The following is a 24,354-nucleotide window of genomic DNA, read 5'->3' on the forward strand; positions in this document are numbered from 1 at the left end:
CAATCGTGGCATGCATACTATGCCGTCTCCCTTATTTTGGGTATGCACCTTTATCAGAAACTTGCGGGTAATGGTCCTAATTTCATCAATATTCTGTATACACAACAAATAGAAGGTAAGTATAAATAAATCTGTTTTTGTTTTGTACAGTACAGTTGTCAGAGTAAAAAATTATCTCTTCACTCCTACATTTATCACTCACTAAATAGTGATACAGGCAACTTCCAATTTCATGTTCCCCTATTTTTGCAATCCCTTCATGCCAAAGGAAACAAGAGCCCAATTTCTTCTTTATATTAAAAATGGTAAAGTTGTAAGTTGTCTTTTATAATAGAGGATACTTATTTCCCCGTAGTGAACACTACTTGTAAACCAAAACAGTATACAAGAACATTGTCTGTTATTTGTGCATCCAAATCTTTCTCTTGTCTGCGCATTTCTAAGTGTTTCTCTAATTTTTTCTTTATCTTCTTCACTACTGTTTCCATAATTGGCGCATAATGGGCACTTGTCATTTTTTGAGACATGGAATGCTATATTGTACTCCGAATTAAATATTTTTTGTACAATTTATCACATTCTTCTGCATTCTCTATACATTTTTCAACATATAAGCGATACATAATAGCCATATGGAGACTGCTATCTAGGTTTTATTTTTTTTGATTATTGTAAATTCTGTTGTTAAAATCCAGAATATTCTTGAAAAAGATTTTACATACCTGAATTACTTATTCTCCGATTTCAAATGTATATTTTAAGTTTTTTGATCTATTACTTCCAGGCTTCTTGCTTCTGTATTGTGGAAAAATTTTAGATAAATGTTTATCAATAAAATTTCTTTGTTTTTCTAATGAGCCCAGCTTCCAGTATGTCTTAAAAATACTTTCTTTTTACAAGGTACTTTCATTTTTCTTTTTTCAATTTTTTTCTTGGAGACATTTATATATTCTTCGTTCAAAAATTACTTATTAGGTTGATTGTACAGTAGTAACAATAAAAAAGGCCGGGGATAAACAAATAAAGACAAAGTTCAATACTGTAACAACCTTACTTGTTACGGTGTAGAACTCCCATGCTTTTCGATTTCAGTATAATTCTTTAATGTAACTAGTGACATCTCGGGACTAAATTCGCAAGTTAGATTGGTTATTTATAAAAGTATATAAAAGTTAATGTATGCGTTTATAATATGGGTTCAACTCAAAAGTGATCAGTTTTGATTGTGACTAGTTGCACTATTGAAGTACAGAATCGATATATGGACTCCATTTAATAGAGGAATACCAATAAAGTAACTTCTTTTTCTGAAAACACTCTCTTAGCCTACTATACAAAACTAATAAATCTGAAAATATTAGTAGTTGTTGTGTAGTGAGTTCTTGGTATGACTTATTAATTTCTATAACTTGAAGCGGAAATTTCAATAATGTCTGCTGTAAATCAGCGATTTCATTACATTAGCAAAATTCATTATTTAATAATACAATTTTCCTATGTGCTGGATAGAGAGCATGATTACTTCCCAGACGGCAGGTTGTTCTACTTAATTGTCTATTTGTGTTGATACTTACTGTTGGTTGGATTGCCATATAGTATTTGCCTCAATCACTTATTGAATAAGTTTGCTTCCAACTTCGCCTCAAATTCTCCTTAAGAACAGTGTGCATTTCAGATGCCAGAGTTTTTTCTTCAATGACGATTCCAGAATCTATAGGTTCGTTTGCTAAACGGTCAACTTCTTATGAGATATTCCAAAATATGCCTTAATCCATGTAAACTGAATCTGTTCTCTTATAGAGATTGCGTTAAGATTATGTTCGAGAATTTTTAAAATTGTATGGTGAGACTTTGCATTGATATTAAAGTTTTATAAAGATTCTAAAGAGCATTTGCTATCTATGAATATAATAAATTGATTTTCTGTTTATTTTAAACATAATAAACATTCATCCATCGGTAGAAAATGATTAATCATGAGAATTCTTACTAGCACTCAACTCTAAAACTAAAACATTATTATTTGTGTCAGCAGTCTATACTCGGTCCCTTTGTTTTTATCTTACTTCGTCTCGCCGTATTTTTTTGTTAGTCTCCTACAAAACACCGTTGCAGCTGTGACACATAAATATCTTAGAAGGAGAAACTAAATGTTTAAACTAATAACCATACTTTTCAAAGTTTATGGTAACAATCTAAAGAATGTGAAAATATATAGTAGTTGATAATTTTTACAATTCTATTACAAATAACAAATTCCCCAAATTTGTGTAGTTATTATTCCTTTTGCGTAATATTTAGTTATACAGTATAATTAATTTTCAATGTGATACATTGAGCTGAGTACGATTCTGATTACATATAATTTCATAGAAACTTCTTGTGGAGCTTTTCGTTTTCGACGTTTATTTGTTGGCAGCACAGTATTATTAGTTTTCCCATTGACCGTTGGTGTATTGACATTTCCGAAATAATTGTATCTGCGGTATTTTTGTGAAATGTGTCTTAATAAAAGTTATAATATTATTTTGTAAAATATGTGTTAGTGTAAACACTGTTGTTGTTTTTATATGTTTGTCGAAAGGATTAAATTCAGCACAAAATGGACGCCAAAAGAAAATTATCGTAAGTACATTTTCAATTTATTCTTACATCCCAACTGTATGGTTAAACCCACTTTTGGACTCTAATAATTATATATTTCTGACTGTATTGAGCTTATTTCCCATCGAGTACAAATTTATAATATGACATCCTATTAATAGGGCTTGAAGTAACAAATTTGTTTCAAGGGTGAACTGCTGCATGCTAATTGATTTTTCCTCAAACCGTAATATTTATCTTTAGTATTAATCAACATGAATCATTTTGAAAATATTTTCTGCTTCAATAAACTTTATTAATTTAATACATTTACTTTATTTATAATATATCTAGTTTATCTATAACTTAATTCTCAGTTACTACACAATTTTTAAAGTTGGCCCTTTTAAGGAAAATTACACAAAAATTAAGGAGAAGTCGATGGGTTAATCATATTTTCTTGTGGCCTTGATGACAGTACAATTTACAAAAAAATGTTTGTGTGCTTAGGATTAGTGGTCACTGACCACTAATTAAATATATTTAATCAATATTTTCATAATATTAACGCACTATTACCAATTATAATTGATTATATTTCCTCAATTTCTATAGATAATGTTTACTAAAATGGTTATAATTCACTAAAAAAACCTCTGAAATCATATAGTTCTGCGAATATGATTGTGATTCAGACTTGATTAAGTAGGTATTTCTGTGCTCGAAAGTAGATTCAATAAAACAGATTATACATATTAATAAGGTTTCTCTGAAGTTTATTTATGCTTTAGATATAGTTTAAAGTATTTTGTAGAACTTCTGCCAGATAAACTATATTGACAGTTTTCTTTGATTAACTGATAATTATTTTATCTTAATTTCCAATATTGCCTGTTGCTAGTACGTTACTTCTTGGTTGATTCCAATTTCCATTTTTTCAAATATGTCGTCTTCAATTTTTGGACACATTTCTATTCTAGATACATTAGTCATCCTGGTACCAACCATATTGGACAGTTAAATTTTAAATAGGGTACGCCCTCCATTCTGAACTTCTGTTTAAGTTGAATAAAATATAATAAACTGAGTACACTCTTTTTAATATTGTTTCAATGAGTCACATAAATTATTTCATATCATAGAATCATCATATAAACTAATATAATCAAGGTATTCCTCAGCTGTATGTATGTATATAGGATAGGATAGGAGCAAAACCAATTATTGGAACAACCTACAAAGACTGAAACAGGCAAAAACTCTTCTGGGAAACTATAACCAGAGTTGATCTGCTGAATGTATCAACCTAAGTAAGAACAATCTACAAATACTAACAGGAGTTCTATCCGGGCACTGTCGCCTTAACAAACACCTGAAGATGCTAGACCTTGCAGATAATGTGTCGTGCAGGCTTTGTTGCACAGGGGATGATACCTCTATCCACATTCTCTTGAAGTGTGAAACACCAAGACGAAGATCTTTGGCAATTAAAGCCATCCAACATTCTAGATTTTTTGAAAGAAGAGGGATTAATTGATCAGCTGTAAACATTGGAGCCTCCAGTATCACAGCAAGAAAGGGGGACACAATAGATCTTTTGGGTCACAGTGTATACAAGACCCCAAATCCATATGTACATTCCTCAGTTATTCACAAACAAAAATATTATGAGAATGAATATTTTTCATGTAATCCAAAATATGTGTACTTTCTTTTTCTTGACCTTTCTCAAAATAGTTTTTGTAATGTTCATTTTTCAATATCTTTTATTTTTTTCTCATTGAAAATGACTTCTCTTTTAACTTTTGGATTATTCTGCCGCAGCTTTTTACACCTGTCAAATGTGCATTCTCATGATAGTTTGTTGAATGATAATTGCTATAGTACGTTAATGAACATCTTGCTATTTTTATGTAAATTCTTTTCAAATTTATTATATGGAAATTGTATCACTTGCACAGAATTTGCCATGGTTGAGTTAGAAAATGATTACATTATTATGGAATTTAAGACAAATGTTTCAGTTGCCCAAAATGTTTCGAAAGTAAGTTATTTAATTTTGATTGATTATATTGATAAGGATATATTTTAAATACAAGTTCACCCTTTTGGGTGTAAAAAGAGGTGATTTTTGTTATACTTTTCTTAAGGTGTTCTTGTAATATCTTCGCTTTTCATTTAACCACTTTATTGATTCCATCCTCTCATGTTTTTCTTGACTTTTCACATGTCCAAACAACTTTGGTTGATATTGTATGGTATTCTATAGTTATTATTGAATAGGTAGATGTCACTAATCAAAAAATGGTACTAAAAAATATCAATACCAAATACAAGACTTATTTCCACCAAAAAGTACTTATACTAGATTTTTCACCATAATTTGACTCCCTCATAAATTTTGTAACTAATGGGAAAACAAATGTTTTTTTACCAAATCAGTTATTTTGTTTTCAAAATATATTAACAACATAATATTAAATGCAACTTTCTTTTTACAAAAGAGAGAGTATATTTTCCTATCACTTAAATGCTACACATTTAACTTTCAGTAAAATTATTAACCTGACATGTACTACACAGAAACTGAAAAATTTGGGAGTATTTTTAATGTTAATTACAACAGAAACGAGAGCTGTAAGTTAAGAATATATAGGGTTTCATTTGATTGTCCTTTCCAAGTGAATAAACCTTTTTAAATTAAGCCATAGTGTAATTGAATATTTATACATGTTGAGAGTTAAACTTTATTTTATTTGAATACAACCACACAACTTCAAAGATTGTTTTAGTAAATCTGGAAAATGATTGAAGGAAGCATCAAGTGAATTTGAAATAAGTTGTTTAAGGATTCAAAGATTTTGGGAAGGAATCAGTATAGACAAAATAAAGTTTAGAATTCTGTCGACATATGTGGAAGACCATAATTTATTCAATTTTATAATGAGGACAGATAAATAATCTTTTCTCATAGCAGGAGTATTTAACAGAAAAAATATACGTAGCTTTTAGAACTAAGACATATATTCTGCTGAATAATTGGAGCAAATGATTTGACAATATGACGAGTACACAGAGTTTTGGAAATTTGAGTACATTGACATGGCCAATTAGATTTTTGAATTGTTGAAATTTTTAATACAAAATTAAAACGTTAACTTTTCAACTAAATTAGAACAATAATAATGCTATCTAAAATAATTTAAACCAACTTCAGGAAATGATATAAATTCTGTGTATTGAATAATGGTAGTTATTTGAAGCAATTTTTTAGTTGATATTATTTATTCCATTCTATCACACTTACCCATTGTTTCTTGGCAATTTTCATTGCTTATTGTTGCAAGTTATTCATTGAAAAACATATTAAAATGTTTTCCGAATATAGATAATTTGAGAATCATTTCATTTGTAGGTTTTTTCCATTAAAAGGGGGTGTTAATTCATTTTGAAAAACTCAATAACTGGGTAAAATGATAAAAACATTTGTTGATTTACTATGGAATAACAAATTATTGTAATTACTTTTGAAATGCTATTTGATAGGTATTAAATAAATATATAAATATTGATTAGAAAGCAGATCCTGCTTTTTAATATTTATTAGTAAAATTTCAGATAGAAGTTCTCTTAATTTATATTTAACAAATATATTGAATTCTTCTTGACACCAAGAACTTTTGTAATAATAGACCATATTGCCAATAGTTTGAACTTGGCTGTAGATATAATTTTAAATCAAATACCACTTAAATACATCCACAATTCAACAAGTTGAATGGGAATTCAAAAACTTGCTTAGAAAGGACCTATCCAAATTTTCACAGTTACAAATGATAGTATGGATGACTAATTTTTGCTTATTTTGAATCAAATTATTTTACTAATCAATTAACAACAAATTTCCAGTCCAGTGGAAACTCGATCAACTGGACTAATTGTTGTTATTTTGGATAATCAAATATATGAAGGAATGTACATATAATTGCATACTTAATACATAATATCAGACATTTATTAAATAAAATAATTTTCAAAGAAAAACAATATTTATCAAGAAATTATCAATAAATACAATTTCCAGACTAAGTACTACATATGAATGCATTTATTTAGGAATTTTTTTAAATTGTCACAAGAATACAATTTGTGTATAATATTTGGTAATTTCCATTTCGTAATTGTAATAATCATGAAGGGAAAATATAATATTCTCTTCATTGCCACAATACCATTTGATTAAGCTAGTAAACTCACAGTATCACACCCTCTTTCAAACTATTTGAGAGCTCTTTCTAGGGCCTGAAGTGTTTCATCATGAGGTGGTTTTACATAATTTTCCACTTCTACATATTCATCTTTTACATTTTTCTGCATCTCTTGCTGTTCATTTACCTGAAATATTTTCTAAACAATTTCGTCACCCAAAACTGACTTTTATATTTCCTTTATTTTTAATGTTAGTTCGTTATCTGAATAATTGCAAATTCTTATAACTGAGGGCAGATATTCGATGTGATGGTAATGCAAATATATTCTCAATTTTTATTTAAAGGAAAATTTTATACATATTGTTACAGTATATTTACTTTGTAGCTGTAGTATGTATCACTCATCATAAATCTTATACCTAATTAGAAGCCTGTAATGTTTCAATGCAAATTACTCTTATACTTGTTTATTTATTTCTATTTTTTTTAGCATGTGAATCCAATTAATTTGTACATGTACCTTTTTTATTATCTTCAGTTATCAACAATATTATTTAATATTACCTAGTAGTTTGTTTGAATCTCCATCATAGTTATCATAACAAGAATAAAAAGGTAGATGCAATTTTAGACCATTTACATACTTGCACGTTGGCAGTTTTTAATACAGACAGTACTACATTATTTCAAAGATGTCAATCTTTATCTTATCATGTGATTTTCGTAAGTTTGAATAATTCACATGATCACTTATCTAAATTCACGGAAGTATGTTTTATCATGTATTTTTTATATCAATAATAATAGTGAATGGATGTAACCCTTAATTTGCATATTATGGGTATTATAAATAGAGGAGCATAATCATGATGCTTCTTAATTAGAAATAAATATAAAATCGATAATCTGCACATTTATTTTACAATATTTCACATTTGGTAACATTTTGCATAAAAATGCTTTTGAAGTATGCTATAATTAGATATAAATATTTTATTAAGAAAACTAAATAATAGTATTTATACATTCATGATACATTTTTAAATAATTATACAATTGATTAATAAGTCTATGGTCTAATTGACAGAGATGTTGAAGATTACGTATGTCCATGTAGTGTGTTTGACGGAATAAATAATTCTACATTACTATCTGAAGGCCAGGGGGACACATGTCCAAAAGTTAACAATCCGTATCTTTTACAGTACAATCTAAAGATAGCAAAAATTAATTTTTCAATCGATTTTTTAATAAAAAGGTACTCTTTGTTTAACTCGATAAAATTTATGGTTTAGGAGATATGTAGATTTTTAGATCATTGTACATGCCAAGGAAACCGTTCGCCATAAAGAGATATTTGAAGAAAATTAACCAAAATTGTAATCATTTATTGAAAATACTTACAGGAGGTAATAAAACACAATCAAACATTTCTAATTCAACTGCATACTTTCGAACATTATGTTACTTATATATAAGAAAAAATGATGTGTAGAAAAATTTAATTATCAAATAAAAACAAAAAAAAATATAATGTTCGAAGTGGGCACCTTGCAATTCTACACTCTTCCATATTCTATGGAGAATATTTAAATGTTTACTGATAAAACTAGTTTCAAATGAAACGGTTTGATTAATTCCCATAATTTACATTTATGAGCCGATGAAAATCCTCACGGTATAATTCAAACAAAGAATCAACATCGATTTTCTGTTAATGTGTGGGCAAGGAGAGTGGGTAATAATTTAGTAGATCCATATTTTTTTGATAATAACCTGAATGGTCAGCTATACTTAAAATTTCTCTAAAATGATATCCCACCCATGTTATGTGTTAAAATTAATCTTTAAAATAATTTTTTATTATGTTAAAATAAGTCGAAAACGTGACAACCCCGGCCAAACATAAAGTTTTTTCTATTTTTTGTATTAATTAGAAATGTGTGGTTTATATATCACCATTAAAACCCAACTAACACATGTTTTAATATTATTAATAAATAATACAGTCCACACATCAACAATTAGTTTATTTGAACCAGCAATGAATTTTAAACATTTTGGTCTTCGATCTAGATAAATATAAGATAGAAAAATATTTAAACAGTGTAAAAACTATCTGGAATTTAACAACAATCGAGTGTGTCCAGTGGCCCAGAGAAGTGGCGAAGAAAAATATCGAGCGAAGTAACAAGCGATAGTGACTAACTGACTGAAGGACTGCAATTCAGGTACTTTTTCCATACAATTCCTATTTTATTCTATTTTTTCCTTTATCTTAGGATCATTTGTTCTATTTAATCAGAAAATGGTCGAAACTCTTCAATAAACTATTGAAAATTGATTCAATTATTTCAATAAAAATTACAATTTAAATGTGTTAAGACAATTTTAGCGGTATTTTACATCGCAACAAGATATGCGACGTATTTTTTCTTACAATTTTCAATTGAACAGTTTATAATAATACAATTTATTTTCTATTCAGTCTAGGCAATTTATAATACAATTTCATTAGTTTGATTTATAAAAATCACATGCAATTATTTTAAAAGATACAAATTACTACTTTACTTACAATTTTAACCCTAGAGAAGGTACAATCAATGTTAAGCAATTGAAGTAGCTATTTCATCACAATTAAGGTGCAATTTTCTGTCGTAGGTTATTTTTTGATAATAAATTACAATTTAAACTGCAATAATGCCCCCAATAGAGAATATTGATCTCACAATTTTATACCGTAAAAGAGGTACAATTAAACAAAAACTTACATTATTAGAAAAATTCATAGATCAAATTAACGAATCAGTTCCTGGATTTAATGAAATACAAATGCGATACGACAATCACTTAAATTTATTAGATGAATTTGACAAAATCCAATCGATTATAGAATGTAAAGAGGATGACTTAGATGAACAATTCAATGAACGCGATACATTTCAAGATAGATATTATGCTGCTTTTGATTTTTTGAAACAATTTATACAAACTTTACAACCACGTCTAGATACAAGCGTTGAACAAAATTCAAATTCAGTTAACAACATTTCGTCGAATAATTTTGATCCTCTTCAGAATGTTTTATTACCAAAGTTAAAATTACCTAGCTTTGATGGAGAGTTTCATCATTGGCTTCAATTTAAAACCAATTTTAAAACTATCATATGTGACAATACAAATTTGAATGAGAATCAGAAATTTCAGTTTTTAAAGGCGTCTCTAGAAGGGTACGCTTCTCGATTTATTGAAGGTTTAGACAGTACAGACAAACCATTTGAAACAGCTTGGAACCTTTTAGGTGAAAGATTTGATAAAAAACAATTCTTAATCGATAGCCATTTCAAGTCTATTCTAAGTGTGCAAAATATTGTTAGAGAAAATTATATACAATTCCGTAAGTTATTAGATGAAATTTCTAAACATTTAACATCGCTAGAAGGCTTAGAGTTAACTAAAGATATTTTATACGACTCCTTTATTATTTATATTGTGTCCAATAAATTGGACAAAAATACGATTCGTGACTGGAAAGAAATGAAATATCATTCTGAATTACCAACTTTGGACGAATTTATGAATTTCTTGAAAGACAAATCTGACATTTTACAATGTTTGGACGAGTCTCAACAATCAACTAAATCCATAGGCAATTTAAGTAAGAATAAGAACAATCCAGTACATATGCTTTTATCAACAAATAAATCATTGTCCTGTAATTATTGTAAACAAGCTCATACAATTTATAAGTGTCCTCAGTTTTTAGCTTTAAATGTTGATACAAGAATTCATAAAATTAAAAATTTGCACTTATGCGAAAATTGTTTACTTGCAGGTCATGATAAACAAAATTATAAACACGGCAAATGTACAATATGCAAAAGGAAGCACAATACACTGCTTCACAAACAATATAATGTAGTACCCCCTGCAAATAATCCTTCTAATGAACCAACAACTTCGATGAATGTAGTTGTAAACCACAATAATTCAAACACGATTTTAAAAGCGGAAACTTTCACCAATTCACTGTTATCTACCGTCTCATGTCAAATTAAAGACAACCAAGGCAATTTTCATCAAATAAGAGCACTGCTGGATTGTGGAGCTCAATCCAATATAATAACTGAAAGGCTATGTAGTTTACTAAATATACCATTGTTACCTACCAATGTCTCAATTTCTGGAATAGGTAAATCTGTATCTTATATAAATAAAAAATGTTCTATTTCTCTTTATTCTTGCGTTAATGATCATGAATATACAATTTCATGTTTAGTCGTCCCTGTAATAACTGGTAATATTCCATTTGCTTATTTTAATCCTAGTACATTAAAGATACCGGAACATGTTCAATTATCTGATCCCAGTTTTGGATGTCCACAAGAAGTCGATTTATTGTTGGGCGCCAATATATTTTGGGATTTGTTATTAAACGAAAAAATAAAATTGGGAAATAATATGTTAGTTAACACTGTATTTGGATGGATAGTAACAGGTGCGCTTCCAATTGATAATAATAAAACAATCATGTGTAACCTTTCAAGTCATATTCCTGAAGATGACCAGTTAAAGAAATTCTGGGAAATTGAAGAAATAAAAGGTAGTAATCAATTTTTATCTCAAGACGATATTGTGTGTGAGTCTTTATTTAACGAAAATACTTTCCGCATAAAAAACGGTCAGTTTGTAGTAAAATTCCCGTTAAAACAATCCCCAGAACTATTGGGCAGGTCTAAACCCGAAGCAATTAGAAGATTTAAGACATTAGAAAAACGGTTCGCGGATGTTCAATTTAAACAATTATACACCGATTTTATTCAAGAATATGAAACTTTAGGTCATATGACTAAATTAACTATTGAACCCGATGGAATTAAATACTTTTTACCACATCATGGTATTTTAAAAGAAATGAGTACAACAACTCGTTTACGCGTATTTTTTGATGGAAGCTGTAAGACGTCTACAGGGTGGTCGCTTAACGATCTACAATATATCGGCCCTAAAGTTCAGAATGACATTATAAACATTCTTTTACGATTCAGAACATATAAATTCGTGGTTTCCGCTGACATATCAAAAATGTATCGTCAAATTCTCATAGATCGAGAGCATAGACCTTTACAACAGATACTATGGCGTGATAACCCCAAAAGTAACTTTTGCACTTATCACTTGAATACAGTTACATATGGAACTCGATCAGCTCCATATCTGGCTATCAAGTGTATTAAGACGCTAGCGGAACACAATATGAATCAATACCCCAAAGCCTGTGAAACAATACTAAAGGACATGTACGTGGACGATTTGTTGACCGGTTCTAACGATTTAATAGAATTACAAAAATTATGCAAAGACATATATGATGTCTTATCATCCGCTAATTTCATTTTAAGAAAGTGGATTTCTAATAATTTTCAAGTAGTTTGTGGCTTCAAAGATAACAATATCTCAAATGCAATTTTAGATATAGGTGATAAAGAAAGTTGTAAAACTTTGGGAATCCAATGGGACAATAAAAATGACATTCTAAAATATACAATTAAACAATTTACCCATCGAAACACAATTACTAAACGTCACATTCTTTCAATTATTGCTCAAATTTACGATCCTTTAGGGTTATTGAGCCCTTCAATAGTTATTGCAAAATTAATAATACAGAAATTATGGTCCCTACACATTAGATGGGATGAGCCTATTCCACAAGATACAGAACAAACTTGGTATCGATTTCAGAATGAACTTGGCAGTTTATAAATCAATTATCTATTTCTAGAAATGCTATTTATTTAAACTATGTACTTACAGATGTCCATTGCTTCTGCGATGCATCGAGAGATGCATATTCATGTTGCATATACTTACGTAGTGTTGACGATAGCGGAAATTATAACGTTCAATTACTATGTGCCAAAACCAAAGTGTCGCCACTGAAGACATTAACAATTCCAAAACTTGAATTGTGTACTTGTCTTCTAGGAGCACAACTAGTAAATACTGTGGCCAATGCCCTCAATTTAAAAAATATTCATTATTGTTTGTGGTCCGATTCTCAAGTCGCTCTATGTTGGATTAACACGGAACCCAATTTATTACAGACCTTTGTTGCTAATCGCGTATCTAAAATACAATCTCTCACGAACATTGAAAATTGGAGGTATGTTAGTACTAAGGAAAACCCTGCAGATTTAGCATCTCGAGGTATAATGCCTAAAATGCTGATGTCAAGTGCAATTTGGTGGAAAGGACCTCAATTTTTATTGTTACAATCATCAGATTGGCCAATTACTAATTTTTCAATTTCTAAACACGATCTCCCAGAACTAAGAAAATCTAAAACTATTTTGGTCATATCACAACATCAAAAATTTGTGATTTGTTTACAAAATTCTCTTGTTTACAACGATTAAAAAGAGTCATAGCATATTGTATGCGTTTTATCAATAATGCACGAAAATCTGATACCAAAGTTATTGGGCCATTATCAGTTGAAGAATTGGAAAACACCAATACTATTTTAATTAAATTATCTCAAATGGAATCATTTTCCGAGGAGCTAGAATTACTTCGTAAAAACAAGCAATTAGATGCTAAACATAAATTTGCCTCATTAGCGCTCTTTATTGATGAGAAAGGAATCATCAGAGTTGGGGGACGATTAAAAAATACTTACTTACCATTTAACATCAAACATCCAATCTTACTCTCAAGTAAACACAATTTTACCAAGCTAATTTTTAATCATAAACATAGTCAATTGTTACACCCAGGACCACAACTACTATTAAGTTCGGTTCGACAATTCTACAGGCCTGTTGATGGTTCTATATTAGCCAAACAAACAGTGAGAAATAGCGTGAATTGTTTCAAGTTCAATCCTATTCCATTTTCCTGTCCAATGTCAAACCTACCGAATGAAAGAATTACGCCTACGCTTCCATTTGAGGTGACCGGAGTTGATTATGCCGGCCCATTCTATATTTTGAACAAACCAGGTAAAGGAGCTAAACTTAATAAATGTTATTTGGCTATTTTCGTTTGTTTTTGCACTAAGGCAATACATTGCGAAATAGTAACTGATTTAACTTCCAACAATTTCTTAGCATGCTTAAAACGCTTTGTATCTAGACGAGGTGTTCCCAAAATAATATATTCCGATGACGGAACTACATTTCACGGGACTAACAACTTATTGAAAGATCTTAGTAAATTTTTATTTAACAATCTCTATTGTTAATTCTACCAGTCAATATAATATACAATTGAAGTTTATTCCTCCGTACACCCCAAATCATGGCGGATTGTGGGAAGCAGCCGTTAAAAGTTGCAAATTTCATTTGAAGCGAGCTCTTATTAATAATAATGTGACTTACGAAGAAATGTGCACCTTAGTGATACAAATCGAAGGTATATTAAACTCTCGACCATTGTTTGCACAATCAAATGACCCTAATGACTTGTCACCCATTACACCATCCCATTTCTTAATAGGTCGAGTTCTGACCTCCATTCCCAACATTGACTATACTAATACCAACAAGTATCGTTTGACTCAATTAGAACACATCCAGAAACTCTACCAACAATTTTGGCGAAGATTTTCAAGACAATATATTTCTCAACTACATCAGCAGTACAAGTGGAAAGACGCCCCATCAACTATTTCTGTGGGCACTTTAGTCTTAATAAAAAACACCCTATATCCACCATACCAATGGCCAATGGGAATAATTAGGAAATTATTTCCCGGAAGAGACGGCATTACAAGAGTTGCTGAAGTCCAAACCCATAAGGGGCTAATTATTCGTTCCATCAGACATTTGTGTCCATTACCAAGACAAGAAGACATAGACAATTAAATCGATTTATTGCAATCTTAATACAGTGATAGACTAGATAGACTATACATAGGTATATATTATCAAGTAAATTTCTACAATAAGCTGTTTTGAAGGCATCCCTTCAAAGAGGGGGCTATTATGTTAAAATTAATCTTTAAAACAATTTTTTATTATGTTAAAATAAGTCGAAAACGTGGCAACGCCGCCCAACATAAAGTTTTTTCTATTTTTTGTATTAATTAGAAATGTGTGGTTGATATATTGCCATTAAAACCCAACTAACACATGTTTTAATATTATTAATAAATAATACAGTCCACACATCAACAATTAGTTTATTTGAACCAGCAAAGAATTTTATATGATATTCCTCTAAACATTTGCAGACATGTGATTCATACACGATGGAGCTCCTCTTCATTTCCTAAATGATGTAAAAAATCATCTTAATAACATTTATCTTAATAGGTGGATTGTTCGAAGAGGTCCATTTGCATGGCCACCATGTTCCCCTGAATTAAATATAAAGAATTCATTTTCTTGGGTATATCTTAAAAGTTTGGTATATGCAACACTGTTAAACAGAAGAAATGAAAGGTTCGATAAAATAAACTTTGTGACTCTATAAGGCAAAATATTGGATTGCTCAAAGAAATATCCTCCGTAGACTCCGGAAGTATGTAGAAGTGCATGGTGCCCACTTCGAACATTTATTATAGTTTTTTTTTGTTTTTATTTGATAAGTTGTAGCAATTTTTTCTTTATGTAAGTAACACGATATTTGACAATATGTAGTTCAATTAGAAATGTTTGATTGTGTTTTAATTAATTATTACAATTTATGATAATTTTCTTTAGAATGTCACTTTATGGTTTCCTTGGCATGTACAATGATCTAAAATGATCTACATATCTCCTAAACCATAAATTTAATCGAGTTAAACAAAGAGTAGTTTTTGTTAAAAAAATCTATTGAAAAATTCGTTTTTGATATCTTTAGATTGTACAGGTTGTCTCTGTAAAAGTTAGGGATTATTAACCATTGGGCATGAGCCGCTCCCAGCAAATTTTGTATACAAATTTTGTTTACCAAAAGATTTCTTAAGGCAATTTTATATTAGTTTCTGTTATCAATATAATGACATCACTATTGTCCACCTGGTCATAATCATCAATTTTCATAACAATTATTTTTATTGTTGTAACTTTGAACTAACTTATTATTATCACTGGTATTTTTAACTTTTATTGATACGATTTTCTATTCACCCACACAGTTTTTTATCAGACAGAAATGATAATAAAATTATGAAATGGTTATTATAACACTATTGTATAAAGAGTTACTATAAAGTGAAAATGCTGAGTTATGAATTTTTATCTAAACATATCATCTTCATTAATAACCTTTTCCGACTATCTATTGTTCTATATCAATCAATATAAGGTAGCATTTATGAATTAACAAAGAAAAATCTTTCGTTGCATCTCATGCACATTATTTGAAAGTTACTTGAATCAATATATTAAATTGCTTTGTTTTTATGAGTATTTTTGGAAGAAAAGTACGTATGGAATGAGCTGGAGTTTATTATGGGGGTTAAGTGTTGAATAGAAAGCAGATTTGGAATTAACCTTAGTGGTTCCTGTTATAAACTGTTCTGTATGTGTTTTTTTTAATGCCACAAAAAACTTTATGTGCTACAGCTTTTTCTGGCCATTTTGGAATTTAGATAGGTTCATTATACTAGAAGATACTATTCGGCTTTATGTTACTGCAGGAATTTTTTTCTCTATAAGTGAAATAGGTGCAACTGGATACTTTGAATTGACTTATGGTAGATCATTTGAAAACTTTTATTCGACATTTTTGTATGGAAACCTAACAGAGGTTAGCAAGTTAATTCATTTTATGAATACACTATACGGACTGATTCATTAGTGTGATAAAGTTCAGTGCCTTCTTTGTCCTTTGAGATATAAATTTGAAAATTCGTCATTATAAAATGTTTTTATTGTATATTTGGAATCAGCTCTACTTTCCAATTATAATAATATAGGGTGGTAATGTCTACTACGGGGTATTTAAAAAGTTATAGCCAAGACGTATATTAAATTGCGGCAGCTTTTTTAGGGGGGAGCGCCCGGACTGGTACTATAATTTTTTACTATTTAATTGCTAATTTATTACCCAAATAACGATTTTATTGCTCAAGCGGTACACGAGAAACGCGACTCCCCCCTACCTTAATATTAAGCTATGGCAGCCATACGCATTCTATAAGAATGTAAATAATTTTAAAATATGGATACTAATGATGGCTATAATCCCTCAAATTTTCAAATTGATCTCTCTGTGGATAAAGGAGGCACTGAACTTTATCACACTAATCAATCACCTTGTATTAAGGTTATCAAAGTATATCCATGTTTCTAAAAAAATGATTTTTCTTTTATTTAAAAAAAAAAATGTGAAGAACATAAATACTGAAAAACTTACATCCAATATTAATAAAAACATGGTAGTTAAAATTAATTATGTAATTTAACCTATATTTATAATTATGAAAAATTACAATTCTTTGAAGTCATCAATAACTTAACATAGGTAATAACTGGCTGTCAATAATTCTATATTCTAGTAAGAGATGAAGTTAATAGGTTTTTCGTTTGAATGTTCTCAAAGTAGTACTATGCGTGAAGTTTTATGTCAAAGCATTTGATTATTCTCAATAGTTCCAAGTTGAAAGGATTCTAATATTTTTATGTAATGTAGACACTTGAATCTCTTGCACTTTTGAAAGATGTAGAACTCTCATTTGAATAGTAGAAAGATGCATTTAAAATTGGCGTTAGGATTGTTATTATTATATAGAGCTTATGATTATAAAAAACCAATCAAAGCTCGAAAACTTGTACTTCAGCTCAAGTACATTTATGAAAAATTTAGAAAATATTTAGATTATTCTGATAGAATTAGGAAACTATCATTATGCATGTACCATAAATTCTGGTTGCACATCATCAAATAGGCTCTAGAACTCGTTTTGCAAAAAAAATACAAATATTATTGCGAAGTCAAAATACCGTCAATAAAGTGTGGCCCTATCATATGTTTGCCAACTATTTCTGCCCAAACATTTACCATAAATCTATGTTGTTCATTGTTTGGATGATACCATGTGGATTCTAAGCATCCTATAAATTCATATTATTAGAATTAATGACTATCTACGTAAAAAAAGCTAGAAATATAGGTATCGTCTGCTTGGTCGCAGAAACCTCTGTTATATTATATTATATAACAGAATTTGAGAAGTAATGCTTTCTTGATAATTTTCGTTCACTTGATTCATTATTAACTATTTGAATAACTCTTGTTCAGTTACCACACTTCCTGCTGGATCTTCGTCTCTTTTTTTTAACAAAACTTTGAAAAAATCCATATTCTGTTTTGTACAAAATGCTAAGCTACTTTTATCTATCCATACCTGTTTCTCGTAACCTCAAATCAATACATTCCAACATTCGTCTGTCTAGCAATGCTCTGTTTTAAAATGTTCACCATAAAGCCTTCTGGCTTCTAAACACTCTTGAGAATCCAATCCATCTTCTATTGTAACATTTAAATTAAGTGTTTATTAATTATTGACAAGTATGACAGTTATTTAACTAAATGATTAATAATTAATCCTTTGGTCACTTTATATACTATACCAACAATTTTGAAAACTTTTTCATCAAATTTCCAATTAATAAGTTGTTAATATTTTCAGTATCGACTATTGCTGAGTTATTCATTTCTATCACAGTAGGTGAATCTTCGATATATTTCATCAATACATTACTTTAACTCTTCGTAGAATATACTCATGAAAATGGTGTGCTAATAAAATAGCGAATTGCTAGCTTCCGGGGAGATCGGCACTACTCAAGTTCTGATGAATATCTATTCTTCATTCTAATCAGATGCGATATTTTATTTGATTTTCGATGAGCTGATTTGTTCTGATCCAAGTATTCCTTGTCATTGTCAGTAAATTAACCAAATATAGGCTGCCATTTTTTTTAGAAAGTCCAGAATGTGGAATGGCTGTAGCTGCTAGAGATCTATGTCTTCTATTCTATAGGCTCCCGAGTTTAGTGCTCTGGAGTTCCGTAGTGTCTCACATTTCGAGAGATGTGGATAGAGGCTTCGTTCTCCGTACAACAAAATCGGGACGACTCATTATCTGTTAAGTCTAGTAGCATCTCCAGGCATAAATTGATGCGACATTATCCCATAGTACTCTTGTTAGTATTTGTAGGTTTTTTTACTTACGTTGATACATTCAGCAGATCTTCTCTGGTTATAGCCTCTCAGGAAGGTTTTTGCCTGTCTCGGCCCCTGTAGGTTGTCCAATTAATTATTTTTAGACCTATCTACCTTCTTTTCCAATGCTGTTACCATAGGATTCGGGTTCCATAAAGGGCTTGTCTGTCTCTGCTTTGGCGAGCTTATTAGCTATTTTACTTCACTCGGGTGTGTTCTGTATTGGAAAATTTTATATGAAGTACTTACATCATTTTGGCTCATACTAAGTATTCGTAGTTTCCAGTTTTTTCCGCTTAAGTCTAAAAAGTGAATTTTGTTTTATAACTTAACTCCTTCACCCTCTGTATATTCTACTAAACACAATATTTTTGAATTTTTATACTTATATTACTTTCATGCAACTTTTTGTTTGTTTCTGAAAGGTTTGTCGAATATTCATTTTCTAGAGCAACCTAAATTTTTCAAATATATTCCGAGCTTTTTTACTAAGCCGGAGATCACGACATTCATTATGTACACACCGCACCGTCGACACTTGAAGAGAAAAATGAGAGCACTTGCTAATCTCTTATTCAGTCTACCCAAATTAAAATTTCAAGATGTATAGTTCATTCCAGGATATTACGTGTTAACTTACTATCTGAAAATGAACAAAAATATCTGGAAGCTGTAAATTGAAAATAGAAAAGTAAACATTAACAGGATCGTATAATCAATTTATTCCTTTTTTTATTCGTAATGACAATAGAAGAATTTCCAAATTTGATAGTCTAATCAGTTAATATAAAATATGAAATTGTACATTTTTTCTCATTTATAAAAATATGTATTGCCTTGGTCTACATATTCCATAGTTATTTCAGTATTATTGTCGCATTCAAACAGGAAAGGGATTGATGTTTAACAATTTTAATTCAATATATGAAATACAAATAAAATACGCAGAGACTGGGAAGAAAATCATTTGATACCACTACATAAAAAAGATGACCTATTGTGCGAAAACTATAGAGCAAACATATACGAGAATCATCGAGACAAAGATAAGGAAATACATTAATGAAAAAATAGAGGAGGAGTAGGGTTCATGTAGAAAAGGGAATCAAACGATAGATAACATATACATATTAGAGAACTTAATATAGAGGAAAATAGAACAGGGACAAGATTTACATATTACATTCATCGATTTGCAAGCTGCATTTGACACAATATATAAAAAAATGGTATGGGCATCATGAAAATAGGAATCCTTATGAAAATAACACAGAGATAACAAAAATAATATATGAAAACTTGGGAGGAAAAGTTCAAATAGACGGAAGAAGATCGACAGAGTTTAGGATGGAGATGGGAGTAAAACAAGGAGATAAATCTTAATCCTCTTCTGTTTATACTTGTCATGGGTAGGTTGGCAAAAACTATGAAAAATAAGAACTATAAACTGGAAACAATGATTGGCTACAGAAACCTAGAATCAGTAAAATTAGACGGATTATATATGCAGTCGATATAGTAGTCATAGCAGATACATTTAAGAAAATGGTAGGAATAGATATATGGATAAGTAAATATCATGAAATGTAAAAGAATGATTAAAAATCAAAAATGAAAAAAAAAGGAATAGGAGAAGACATAAAAACAAAAGTATACAACTCGCTAAGTGTACCCACGTTAATGTACGGTAAAACTTGGGTAATGAATAAAAAGATACAATATAGTATCCGCGGACATGAAGGAACTGAGGAAAATAGTAGCGAAAACGAGGATCAATAGGAATCAACAGGAAACAAAATAGTTGAAAGGTGTTTAAACAGGTACGGACACATAAAGAGAAGAACACCACCAAGCCTAATAAGAAAAGTGACAGAAGCAAAGAGATACAAGAAAAGAAGGAAAGGAAGACCCATGAAAACTTGGTTACAAGAAGCTCAGGAGGTGAAAACAATACAGTAGATTAATGAAGCAGCAAAAGATCAGAAAGACTGGATAAAATGGATGAAAGGAGAATAAAAACAAAAACCCAATACTCGAAAGGTCATAATGAGTCCTAGGGAAGAAGAGGTTCAAGTTCAAGCAATGGAAGTTTGACAATGTTCTTGTATTCTGATGCTCGAAGGGCATAAAGAGAATAAGAAGGAGGCACGATCGTACGAGGGGTGTTGAAATTAGAAGGTACACAATGGCATCGTAGCTATAATTGAATTCTTTATTCAAAAGTAATCACCACAAGCCTGCATATGTCTATCTATTGTTTAACGAGGCGAAGAATTCCCGTTTGCCAGAATTTCTGGCACTGTGAAAAGAGCTAGTTCTTTAGTGTGTCCTTTAGTTCGTCGTCTGGGTTGAAATGTTATTCAGCAATCAAAACAGATGAAAATTACTGGGACATTTGTTCTAGCTGTAGGACAGATACTCATGGTTAAGGGTTCCATGTCGCCAAATCTATTGCCGGACAGACCAGCCAGTTTGGGTAGAAAGCCAAATTAGTCTTAGGTAGGTACTTTATTATTAATTAGCCGAAAATGCCACTTGTTTGTCTGAGAGGTTTTTGTCACGTAGTTATTAGTAGACGTAATTAGATATCGTTTCGGATGTCTCATTTTGTTGTGATTGAATATCTATCAAGAAAATTCCTTCTTTTTGTTAGTCAAAATAATGAATCAACAGTTGTAATAACTTAATAGCGCCATGATTGCTTGCGTCAGTGGAAGCGCTTATGTATTTTATATCAAATCCTCCAATATAATTTTTAAAATGTATAGCGCAAGAACATTTTTCAAAATTGCTTCTGCCTTTGTTCTCGTACAGGTTACTTCTTTCGCAATGTTTGAATCAGCATAAAGGCACTTTTGAAGTGGTATTGTACAGTCTAATGAATCAAATGACTGATTGTGCCGTGTGAAAACTAAAGTAGCCTCTACTGCTTGCACTTCCCTTTTTAGTCCCCATCTTACTGTTACAAAATTCTCTATTTTTGACGAACACACAGAGGTACTAATATTTTCACGGTGTTTTTCGGTATTTAAATGTTTTTCTTCTAGGTCATATTTTCCCTTACTGGCAATTGATATTAACTGGTCGCAAAGCTCACACTTCACCTCCGATGGTTCTGCTGTTAGCTTATACATTTTATATTTTATTTTTTATTCTTCTGGAAAAATACAAACTCTTTTTGGCATTTTGAGATCTGAAAATTAAGAAAACTACTGTTTTATTTGTTTGTATTCATATCACTCGCAGTCGCACGGTATGTTTGAAACCTACGTTTTGAATTTTTCATTCATAATTTTTATTTAAAGAATACTTCTACTAGAAATTGTCAAAATTCACTCAGATAATGCGCATTTGGTTTTAACAACTCAAATAACTATTTTACTATCTAGAACTCAGGGAACTATTATTTTCTTCGAAAAGTTGGTTGAAATTATCAATATATTGGTCATAATTTGAAATAAAATTACATTATAAAATGTATAAGACCTTTTGAAGTAGCATTAATAGCATACTACAAACAATACTTACCAAAATTATTATCGCCAAATACAAAAACTGAAGACGCCTGCGCTCGGCCACTCTCGTTTGCGAAATGTAAAAAGCCGGACAAGCCGGACACCTTTTATTTTGGCCGAACACGCAATCAAAACCGTACCTATGTCCGGCTTTATCCGAACGGTTTGCAACGTTACTCATGCTGCTCTCACTTAAACGTAGCTAGTACACTTTGTGTGACCCCGAGATATGTGGGCGTGCGATATCGTGAAGCAGATTACTCCTTCCGTAAGCAGCCCACTTACGTAAGCCACGGAGTATTTCACAAGGACGTTGAAAAAGGCGTTGAAAAACACCAACTGAGGGGACAGCTGGCATTTTTTAAGGGGCGTGTATTTATGCTTCCATTGCTCTTGTTACCTGGGAATACGCTCCAGAAAAGTAGTGTTATCATGATATTTCTTTCGAACCCAAAGCGTTCGTACCTGATTACCCAATCTGTTGTGGGCAATTGATCACAATGCTCCAACGCCGGTCCCTACCATCACTGGTAATATTCGTTTTGTGACACGCCTATCACTTCTTACCATGTTCATCTATACCTTACGTATGCATAATTCTTAGTCGGTGTAAAGCAGATACTTTTTTTTATATGCCGATAGAATCTTCTATCTCTCTAACCTTAATCTGACTATCGTTGTTGTTGCTAGTTGTCGCAGTTTTTCCCCGTCTCGAATGTTCGTCGTTAGACAAGCTGATATAGCCTCGTTTGAATTCAGCTGCAGAAATTTTACGATCATAAATGGTGGTGTGGAGCCTCCACACATAGTGTCTATCTCCTCTTTCATTTGTGTAGGCATATTACCATTTAAAAACCAAGATTCAATGACAGCTCGTTACTCATTTTTTTATTTGAAGAAAAATCTTTATAACGACCCATTATTGTCAAACAAAAACTAAGCTTCTAAAATAACTGCATTTTTAGTGATAATGTGCTAAAGAATGCGCAAATGTTTTTCCCAACTTATATTGATAAGTGCTGACATTTTCAATAGAAAACTTTTCATACAACTCTTGCATTGCATCCAAGTTGGAATTTTTGAGTTGACGATATAAATACTGAACACACCAGTAATAATTACACTCTTTATTTTCGGTCTCTGAAGACGATAGATTGATTATCGAAACGCGAGTCAGATCATTTAATCTGGTATTTGTCGGCAAAAAATTTGTGTTGTTTTGTATTTATTGCTAGAGGTCTCAAAAGTTCCTAAAACAACCACTTTTTTCATTATTTGTTAAAACCATGATAATTTTAATAAAAAAATTCATAATTTTGTCATTTTGTCACATAATCTGACACAGTCTATGTCCCAATCAGCCGATAGGTGATCTACTTGAACAAGGGTTATAGTTTCCGAAAAGTCCTTGTAACGCACTTACTTGTATTTAGAGAATCAGTCACAGATGCAATTATTGGTTCTTGTAGCGAAGCAACAGCTTCTTTTGCTTGCAGTTGTTTTCAATTTCTTTTAGTAAGCTCCATTTTTGTCTTTTAATAGATAAATAGAGGTTTAGTTATTTTACTGGTAGCAGTGCGCTTTCTTCTGACTGGTTCATATTCATATTTTGTAACCAAAACTCTTGGTTTTATTTTTATACTGAATACTGAACTCACTACTTAGTGCTCTATATAGGTTTACATATTATTGAGCAACTGTAACAATACAAAATGAATTAATAATTCATTTATATAAAACAAATATAAAAATAATACATTTTTCTTTACCGTTTGATACCTATATTTTTCGTGATGATTTATCTTGATTTTTACCTGTTATTTGGAACTGGATTTCTATTAAAAAAGACCTAAAATTACCACACGCTTCCATAATAGTGA

At 30.7% G+C, this 24,354-nt stretch overlaps 1 protein-coding gene across 2 annotated transcripts in view; it reads left to right on the forward strand.

Annotated features, from left to right (window-relative positions):
* The first annotated feature begins 2,364 nt into the window (after positions 1–2,364).
* The window catches only part of LOC130447514 (dnaJ homolog subfamily C member 5-like), a 77,918-nt gene continuing 55,928 nt past the window's right edge, over positions 2,365–24,354 (forward strand). Inside the window, exon 1 of one of the 2 annotated variants that reach the window (XM_056784379.1) lies at positions 2,365–2,625. In XM_056784379.1, the coding sequence (XP_056640357.1) occupies positions 2,603–2,625 (23 nt within the window). In that variant the 5' untranslated portion in view covers positions 2,365–2,602. The remainder of the gene's footprint in view (positions 2,626–24,354) is intronic. The other variant, XM_056784380.1, reaches the window with a different exon arrangement.

This window comes from Diorhabda sublineata, chromosome 8, assembly GCF_026230105.1.
Source record: "Diorhabda sublineata isolate icDioSubl1.1 chromosome 8, icDioSubl1.1, whole genome shotgun sequence".
NCBI lineage: Eukaryota > Metazoa > Arthropoda > Insecta > Coleoptera > Chrysomelidae > Diorhabda > Diorhabda sublineata.